At 44.1% G+C, this 10,000-nt stretch overlaps 1 protein-coding gene across 1 annotated transcript; it reads right to left on the bottom strand.

The window, feature by feature from the left end:
- Nucleotides 1-256: 256 nt before the first annotated feature.
- Nucleotides 257-5,582, bottom strand: KRBOX1 (KRAB box domain containing 1). The gene is made up of 5 exons (XM_036267303.1): nucleotides 5,514-5,582; nucleotides 4,125-4,206; nucleotides 2,092-2,218; nucleotides 918-1,022; nucleotides 257-454 (listed from the first exon to the last, which is right to left on the bottom strand). Exons 2-5 carry the CDS (start codon nucleotides 4,155-4,157, stop codon nucleotides 342-344), a joined length of 378 nt encoding a protein of 125 aa, XP_036123196.1. The 5' UTR covers nucleotides 4,158-4,206; nucleotides 5,514-5,582; the 3' UTR covers nucleotides 257-341.
- Between the last annotated feature and the right edge of the window lie 4,418 nt (nucleotides 5,583-10,000).

Below are 10,000 nucleotides of genomic sequence, written 5' to 3'. Positions count from 1 at the left end.
GGGGGAAGAGTGATGCTAATGGACACAGGGTTTCTTTTTGGTAACAAAAATGTTCTAAAAGTAGACTGTGGTAATGCATACACACCGCTGTGAATATGCTAAATACCACTGACTTGTACACCTTAAATGGATGAATTGCATATTCTCAATAGAGCTGTTTAAAAAAAAAAAAAGACTTGAAAGCAAGCTTTGTATATCAACATGAATAACTTTAATGAATTGAAAAACATTAAATAGGAAATGCATGTGTGGACAGACCAAGAAAATACATGTTTGACATCATTTAAGATGGACCTTAAATCAACTCCTTACTCTGAAAACTGGTATTTAAAGGTAAAGAATTAAGCCTTTGTTCTGTCTTCCCAGAAGAGATGATTTTGAAGAATTTTTAATTTTATTGCATATGATATCATTTTAGCTAAGTAGGCACATCTTCTTATTTTTGAGTTGTAGCCTAAAGGGAAGGAAAATCACAGTATCTATAAGCTACTTAAAGTATTTCAATATAAAAAATAAAATTTTAATATATTAATTATGAAAAGCAAAACTAAATGTTTCTATTTGCTCTCTTGGTTAGTGGACAAGATAATAATATTACAATGAGTTCATCAATTTTGTAAAACTGGGGGAAACTGGAGAAAGGTGATGAAAAAGGTGATCACACATAACCAGGAAAGTATTTAGAAAAATGTTTCCACACATCCCCAGGGACAAAAGCACCAGTGTCAGCGTGTGAATCACTGCAGCAGGGTGTTCACTGCAGTGTAAAGGGATGAGAAGCAATGGATCACAGACAAGTCAGGGAGAGTGTGATGGAGGATCCCAATGATGCTGGGCACAAAGAACACACGTCTTTCACTGTGATGAAATACGAGCAAAGGAAGAGACGAAGCTGGGAAGGGTGCCCCTTAACTCACCTGCAAGGCCTTCCCTCCTACTCAGGGCTCCCTGTGGCTCGATGAAACATGGCTCTTTCCCTTGCTCCAGCTGAGAGATCAGAGCGGGTTTGAAAGTGGGTGATGCTGCTTGAAGGGAGGAAGAAACAACACAAAGATTAGAGCCACAGAGGTCAATCTCCGCCTGTGGCTACAAGGAGAGCCAGAGGTGAGGAGAGTAATTCCTAAGTGGACTGAGCTAAAGGTACCCTAAAGAGGTACAGGTAGGGGTTGGGAAGAAGCCTCAGGACAGTGTTCCCAAGGAAGCCTGAAACACCCTGGGAGGTAAATAACTATTTAAAGGAAAACAAAAGCCCTGACCAGTTTGGCTCAGCGGTTACAGCGTCGGCCCGCGGACCAGAGTCCCGGGTTCGGTTCCCACTAAGGGCACGAACCTCGGTTGCAGTTTGTCCCCGGCCCTGGTTGGGTCATGCGGGAGGCAGCCACTCGATGTGTCCCTTTCACATCAATGTTTCTCTCTCTCTTCCTCCCTCTCTCTCTCCTGTTCTATCTGAAGATAAATGCAAAAATGTCCTCGGTGAGGATAAATAAAAGAAAATAATAAAGGGAAACAAAATTTCTTACCTTCTTTGTTAGAGGATGGAAAATCCCCACTGTGAGAAAACAGACACCTGGCTCCTAGGAGCAAATCCCACAGGGAGACCAAGGGCTGAGTTCTCTCAAGATAATCCGGAGGTTTGCCCGGCCAGTTTGGCTCAGTGGTTAGAGCATTGGCCCACGGACCAGAGAGTCCCAGGTTCAGTTCCCGCTAAGGGCATGTACCTCGGTTGCAGTTTGTCCCTGGCCCCGGTTGGGGTCGTGTGGGTGGCAACCAGTTGATGTGTCTCTCTCACATCAATGTTTCTCTCTCTTTCTCTTACCCTTCTCTCCTTCCCACTCTATCTGAAGATAAATGCAAAACAACAAAAAAGAATCTGAAGGTTCAGTGCTAGGGTGAGGGTACCTCTCTAAAGCAGACAGGGAAGGAGGGTAGTTTTTATAATGGAATAAGAAGGAAAGCCTTCTTGTAGGTCAAACAGACTCCAGGGCTCTCTGAACCTGGCAACACCTGACACTGACATTTGGGGTCAGCTAACAAGCATGAGAGAGCCCTTAATGTCTGAAGGCCCAGGCAGGTTGGCAGCAGAGGCCTCACCTAGGGAGGCCGTAGCCGCATAGTTCTCCAGCATCACACCCCTGTACAGGGCCCTCTGAGCAGGTACCAGGCTGGCCCATTCCTCCTCGGTGAAGTACACGGCCACATCCTCAAAAGTCACTGGTTCCTGAAATGACAAGTCTCTGCTCTTCCAGGCCTCAGGACTTTGGTGATGGTCAACACTGTCCATGAGAGGCCTGGGAAGGGCACCTGCAATGATATGTATTTAGTATTGGGTCCCCCATGAGCCTGACGAGTTTTTGTGTAAAATCTAGAAGGTGTGGAGGAAGAGGATACAAAAATAAAGGCAGACAGACAGCCAGAGCTCGACACTTTCCCAGTTAGAACCAAATACATCTCCACTGAGCCTCGAAACACATGTGACCTCCAAATGGACTACTATATAGGAGCTGGGCTTGGGCCTGAGCATGAAATTACATATATAAAAAGAGAATGAACATATAACTGAATATGGCTGACACCTTAGCTCTAAGCCCCTCCCCACTTTGAAATACAGTTGGGTGAATATTTACGCTGCTCATTTTACTGTTATTTCCCAGTTCTGCTTGCATTCCGGTTCTTCCCTCATTCTTGCCTCCTGTCCACTACCCTGGGCACAAAGCTCAGATTTGTCAATGACTCCCCATCCCTAATGCAGAGGTAGTGAGGTCAGAGAGATCCAATAGGAAAATAATGCTTACTTGGGACAGGCTAGAGAAAAATCTTCTTATCAAAGGACACCACTAAGAGAGTGAAAAAGCGTGCCAAAGGCTGAGAGAAGAGATTTCATAGTACACATATATGACAAACGACTCATACCTAATAATAAAGAACTGCAACTAGGAGAAAAAATGACACACGATGTAATAAAAACGGAGAACATAACTGAACAGGGACTTCACTTAGGAGAAGCATGAGGCCAATAAATACATGAAATGGTACTCCACATCACTGCTTGTTGTGGAAAAGGAAATTTAAAATGAGATGTCAATAATGAATGACAACAAGTGTTGGCAAGGGTGTGGAGCAACTGGAACTCTCATACACTACTGGTAAAAATATAAATTGGGACAACTATTTCAGAAAATTGTTGGGCAGCATCTACTAAAACCAATCAAATGTATACCCTACGACCTAGCAATGTGACTTCTAAAGATATGCCCAAGAGAAATGAGCACATGTCCACCAAAAGGCATATACAAGAATTTTCACTGCATTCTTATTCACAGTAGTCAAAAACTGAAAACAATCAAAATATCCATCCACAGAATAATGAATAAATACAATGTAATATAATCATATAATGGAAAACTATTCAGGAATGAAAAAGAACTGCTATGTGTAAACAACATGGGTAAAGTTCATAAAAACAATGGTGAACAAAACAAGGCAGATACAAAAGGGTATATGTTGAATGATTCCATTTAGATGAAGTTCAACAACAAATAAAATGACTCTATGGTGACAGAGGTCAGAATAACGTCAACTTTGGGATGGACTGCTTGGAATGGCACACGAGGGAGCTTGTTGAGGTACTGATAATCTTCTGCCTTAATATGAGTGATGGTCACATAGGTGTGTATATTTCTTTTTTAATACATTTTTTAAATTGATTTTAGAGAGGAAAGGAGAGAGACATCAATCGCTGCCTCCTGCACACCCCCTACTGGGGACTGAACCCGAAACCTAGGCATGTGCCCTGATTAGCAATCAAACTGGCAACATTTTGGTACATGTGATGACGCTCAACCAAAGGAACCACACTGGCTAGGGCAGGTGCGTATATTTCTAAAAAGTGAGCTATACAGTTCAGATTTGTACTGTAAATAAGTTGTACCTCAATGAGAACATTTACTTTTATATATGCATATATAAGTGTATGTTACATATTTATATATGCATGTACACTTATGTATGCATATATAATTTATATGAATGTATATTTATATGTGCATATATGTCTACATGCATATATAAATATATTTGTATATGCACACATGAATTCATGCTGACACAGAGGAAACCCAGCTCACCTGGGGCCTGGCTGTTAAGGACAATGCTGTCATTATCTGACCTCTTTTATTCCGATCTTGAGGAAAGGTTAAGTCTCAGGAACTGAAGGTAAAGAAAGAAGCATTAGTAACAACTCTACTGACCATAACTCCTGCACACATCTGATCCATCCTGTTTTGAGGCCTCATGAACTATTTCCATCAGTTATTGCCTTGTATCAGTGGCAATACTCATCTCACAGGGGGAAGATGGCAGGCATGCTGCTAAACTCAGGAAGGTTTACGCCCAAGGGTAACCAAAGCAGTGATTCAGACTGAGTAAATGGGTACCCCTTGTAACTGTGTACTCCTGCTCTCTTAAATCATGTTATTGCCATCATATCTTTGTAATAAATGTCCCTTACAGTGGACACTTAATAATACTGAGACAGTAAACAAAAGAAGTTAAGCAATGAGGTCTGATCCACACTGCTGATTTGTGAAAAGCCCCACCTGAAAGTGGAACAGCCCAGGCCACCCTACAAAACCCTCCCTCCCACTTCGTCCTGCGGGGAAGAGCAGTTATGGAGCGGAAGCATAAATAAAAGCCCAATAGGGAACAAATTTCAACCCAACACACTCCACTATCGGGACCAAATGTCTACTCCGACCGATCACAATCCTTAACGATTAAGTTAGGACAATGAGTAACCATGATGGGAACGAAACGACAGGAGAAATAAAGAACGTGAAGAGAACCTGGTCAAGAAATCTTTCCCTATCTCCAATGCTGAACATAGGAAACTATATGCCCAACACTGGACATACATTAGGTGCTTGATGGATGTCTCGTCACATTTTTTTTTATTATTAAACATTCAAACGGGCCAACCCAAATCCAGGGCTCCACATTCTCCAATGACCTAAGCAGCCTCCCTCCTGGAGGGAAAGAAACCACCACTTCAATACTTCCAAAACTCTGCTCCCGGGACACTAATGACCTTCCAGATGGGGTTGACACCGGCCAGATGAGGAAGCAGTGACCAGAGACCGATTTCCGGGGACCACCTGGAGGGGCAGGAAGAACCTCGAGGTGCACACAGGCTGAGGGCTGGGGCTGGGGGCCCCGCGGCCAGAGGGGGCTGGAGCGACCCAGGGGCGCGGTTTCTGTTGACAGCCTGTCCTGGAGCGCAGCGACAACTTTGTAGGGACCGGGGTGTCCACGCCCCTCCGATCTGCGTCAGTACCCAAACGAATAGGCCTGGCTGCGCTGCGAACCACAAAGCAGGGGATCGGAGCCGAAGGCCAGCGCCCCCTCTCGACACGATCGAGTGGGGCCCGGGGGTGGGATGCGGCCCCGGTAGCAGCGCAGCCGCTCTCGTCTCCCTAGAGGCCCTTTCCGTCCTCCTCGGGCGGGTCAGACCCGCTCACCCTGGGCTCTGAGCGGCCTGCACGGCTCTCCAACGAACAGAGGCTTTGCACACGACCCTCGCGCTAACGACGGCCGGAAGTGCTTCCTCACGCGGACCGGCCGACTCACACCTTCCCTGAGACTCCCTCTAGTCATTTCGGAGGACTCCACATCTCGGTGGTTCCTCCTAGTCCCGCGAGACAAGCCTACGGAAAGGGGAGGGCGGGGAGATCAATTCCCGTCTTAATCCAGCCCGGGGCTTCGGAGGCAGGGTCCTGCGCCCCGCTGCGCCACTTGCCCTCCTCCGGAAGGAGTCGTAGTCCAGGGCGGGAGCGAGAAGCTGAGCTGCGGAGCCTGGAGAAGCAGTTCTTCCGCTCGGAGGCGGGAGCCAGCTCCCTGACCAGATAGGCCCAGCCCCTGCCAGACGTGTTTCCCACCTGCTGGTGGGTCCTTCCCTACAGGGCCTGGCAGAGCAATCTGGAGCCTGGAGCGAGATCTGAACAGGGCCCGCGGGCTAGCGGACGGGGTGGAGACCTCAGGACAGAGGAGCCTCTGAAATGTTTCCTGAATGAACGGATTCGGGGAACGGAGGGGCGCTCTTATTCCATACCCAGACGACCCTCGGAATGTCAAGGCAATGCTGTTTGGTCCTTCGTAGACGGAGCCACCATGAATGAGGGAGGAGCAGGAGCGGAAAGAAGCAAGACCAGGCCCTAGCCCGAAGCCTACCACACAGCCCTGCCTACCTTTCTTAGACTGTCCTGACCGGTTCAGCGAACTTCACTGCCTACAAGAATGGATGCTGGAAGAGCAGCCAGTCAAGCCCATTACATCACCTATTATCGATTGCAGGAAAGGGGCATCTATCAGCTAAGATCCTTAATTTGGCCTCCTGAACTTGTAGTTTTAGTCGTTAAGCAATAGGACTGGGTATTTGCCCCATCCTCCTAGGTCTCCAGGCATTTCTATTTTAGCATTGACTCCAGAGAAGCTTGAAAAATTAAACTGGTAATAAGAGGCAGAGTGTCATACCATTAGACCCTACCTGTTACCTGTGCTTTAGGACAAGAGCAGTCTTATGTCTCACAGCAGAGTGTTGTTACCGGGCTCCTGAATATCCCTATTTCCAGTTCTTGCACTTGCTTTGATCTAGGTGAGAAAATTGGCATTGCAGGTAGGCAGGATACAACTAATTTTGCAAATGATTTGATCACCCATTGTGTAAAAAGTTTCCCTCTTAATAAATCTATTAAAAATATAAAAACAAACAACTATGAGGTATCACTTCACACCTGTCAGAATGGCCGCCATTAACACATGATCGAACCACAAGTGTTGGCGAGGGTTTGGAGAAAAGGGGACTCTAGTACACTGCTGGTGGGACTGCAGACTGGTGCAGCCACCGTGGAAAACATTATGGTGTTACCTCAAGAAGTTAAAAATTGAACTGCCATTTGACCCAGTGATCCCACTTCTAGGAATATACCCGAAGAAGCCTGAAACACCAATCAGAAACAATATATGTACCCCTATGTTCATAGCAGCACTATTTACAATAGCTAAGATCTGGAAACAACCCAAGTGTTCATCAGTAGATGAGTGGATTAAAAAGCTGTGGTACATGTACACAATGGAATACTATGCAGCTATAAGAAAGAAAGATCTCTTGTCCTTTGAGATGACATGGAGGGACCTGGAAAGTATTATGCTAAGCGAAACAGGCCAAGCAGAGAAAGACAAATATCACATGATCTCACTTATTCGTGGAATATAATGAACTAAACAAACTGATGAACAAAATTGACCCAGAGACATAGAGGTAGGGTACAGACTGACAAACCTCAGAAGAGGGGGTGTTGTGGAGGAAGAGATAAATCACAGAACTTATGCATGTATGCATAACCAATGGACATAGACAACAAAGCTGGGGATGGGGTGAGGGGATGGGGAGGAGGGTGTCAATGGAGAAAAAAGGAGAAACATCTGTAACAAACAAATTAATAAAAACAAAAAATATATATATAAACATCATTCTGATGTTCCCTTTATGCTGAAACTTATTCCTCCTTTGTAGCAAGTTTATAAATGCTCAAAGAAATGATCACACACTTTCAGATGTAGTTGGCCTGTACAAGATTTTCTTAACAGCAGCACAATTGACGTTTAGGACCAGACAACTCTTTGTTGTGGTATGACACTCTGCCGCCAGTGCATTAGAGTATATTTTGTAGCATCCCTGGCCTACCCACTAGATGCCAGTAGCAACCCTCCCTGCAATTGTGATGACAAAAATGTCTCTAAACATTGCCAAATGTCCTCTGGGAGAGGGGAGCAAAATCACCTCCAGTTGAAAACCACTGACCTATACAGATGTACTCCCACATTCCTTGAAAGAGCAAGACATGGTTGAGAATTAGAAGCAGAAATACAGCTATTTAGACACTCAACTTCCAAACAACTGAGGTGATACAAATAAGGAGCTTATGTGATGATGAAGCAAAACAAAAAATGTGACATTAATGTGCTGTATGAGAAAACGGTGCTTTAAAATACAAGCCTGTATCAGTTGCAAATGACACACACAAAAAAATCTAGTTTAACAAAAGGTGTTTATTGGCTCACATATCTAAAAGTCCAGAGGTAGATCTGTTCGGGTAACGCTTGGGCTAGTGACTCAAATAATATCACCAGAAACTCAGCTTCTCTCTGTTTTGTCACTGTCCTCTTTGGTATTGGCTTCATCCTCAGGCTCCACAGGCTAGCACCAGGAAGCTCCAAACGGCCACCCCTTTTAATATAAAAAATTGTTGCTAATCCGGGCCAGTGTGGCTCAGCTGGTTGCAGTGTCGTCCCCATATGCTAAAGGATCACAGGTTCAATTCTCGGTCAGGGCACATACCCAGGTTGTGGATTCAATCCCCAATTGGGGTGCAGACAGGAGGCAACTGATTGATGTTTCTCTCTCTCTCTCTCTCTCTCTCTCTCTCTCTCCCTCCCTCCCTCCTTCCCTCCCTTCCTCTCTCTCTAAAATCAGTAAAAATGTATCTTCAGGTGAGAATTTAAAAAAAAATGTTGCTATAGTCAAGGCTTCACATCTTTCTACATACCATATAGAGCAAGACAGAGTATCTCCCTTGGTCACTCTCAAAGAAGAAAAGCCTCTTTCTTCCAGCAGGCTCAGTAAATAGCTCCTCTTATCTCATTTGCTCTGTGGCCAAGGGGATCAGGTAAGTTGATGGACACAAACTAAACAGGATCCGTTATGAAGCTGGGGGTAGATCCAAACCAGGTGGCCAAGTAAGGATGCCCTCCCAAAGAATATCTGGGTTACTGTTCCAAGAGAGAAGGGAAATGGAGGATGGGAACCAAATAAGAGATGAACAGTTCAGAGCCTTAACTAAAAGTCACAAAGGTAGGCTCCGATTTGTAGGTGCATTGCCTTTAAAACAGGCAACTCTGTAGCTGGCTCTGGGTCACAAAATATGAAAGATTTAATTATTCATTACCTCAAGAGAATCTGGGTAAGCCAGCTAATTTTCACTGTGTGAATGGCTTTACACAATAAATTTTTTTTATTTCCTCACTTTCCAACCCTACTTTTGAAAATTTCTAAGACAAAATTTTACCATAATCAACTGTACTTCAATATAATGTTAATTGCAATTATGAGAAAGGATCTTAAATTTCTACCTCTTGTATTTCTCCAAAATTTAGGAGCGGAGTATTCATTTTATTCCTCTTCTAACTTTGAGATGTATGGAAAGTGTCATTACAAACTGAAAGGTCTTCCATGTTATAATTTCTTCATAGACTATGGAGTCTTTGGTATGAGCTCAGGGCTTCCAAGTGCTGGTCTCTGAGCCTCTAGCAATGAAAGGACCAGTTAGGGTAGACCAGGTAGGGTCTATCCACTTCCATATGCTATTTCTTTCGCTCTTTTTAAAAATATTCCCACCCTGGCAACCATCAGCTTCTCTATATCTACAGGTCTGTTTCTGTTTTATATATGTATGTATGTATGTATGTATGTATTGGGTCCACATATATGTGAGATCATATGGTATTTGTCTTTCTCTGACTTATTTCACTTGGCATAATACCCTCTAGGTCCATTCATGTCACAAATGGCAGGATTTCATTATTTTATATTGCTGAATAATATGCCATTGTGTGTTTATCTTTAGTCATTCATCAGTTGATGGACATCTGGGTTGCTTCCATATTTTGGCTACTGCTGGTAATGCTCCAATGAATGGATGCGTATCTTTTTGAATTAGTGTTTTTGGTTTTTTTTTAGATAAATTCCAGAAGTGGAATTGCTGGATCATATGGCTGCTCTATTTTTAATTTTTTGGATTTGCCATACTGTTTTCCATAGTGGCTGCACTAGTTTACAATCCTACCAACAGTGTCCAAGTGTTCCCTGTTCTCCACATTCTCACCAACATGTTATTTGTCGATTTATTAATGACAGCCACTCTGACAAGTGTGAGGTGATATCTTACTG

Source organism: Molossus molossus, unplaced genomic scaffold (assembly GCF_014108415.1).
Source record: "Molossus molossus isolate mMolMol1 unplaced genomic scaffold, mMolMol1.p scaffold_m16_p_18, whole genome shotgun sequence".
Taxonomy (NCBI): Eukaryota; Metazoa; Chordata; class Mammalia; order Chiroptera; family Molossidae; genus Molossus; species Molossus molossus.
This window is presented reverse-complemented; position numbering and strand designations above follow the sequence as displayed.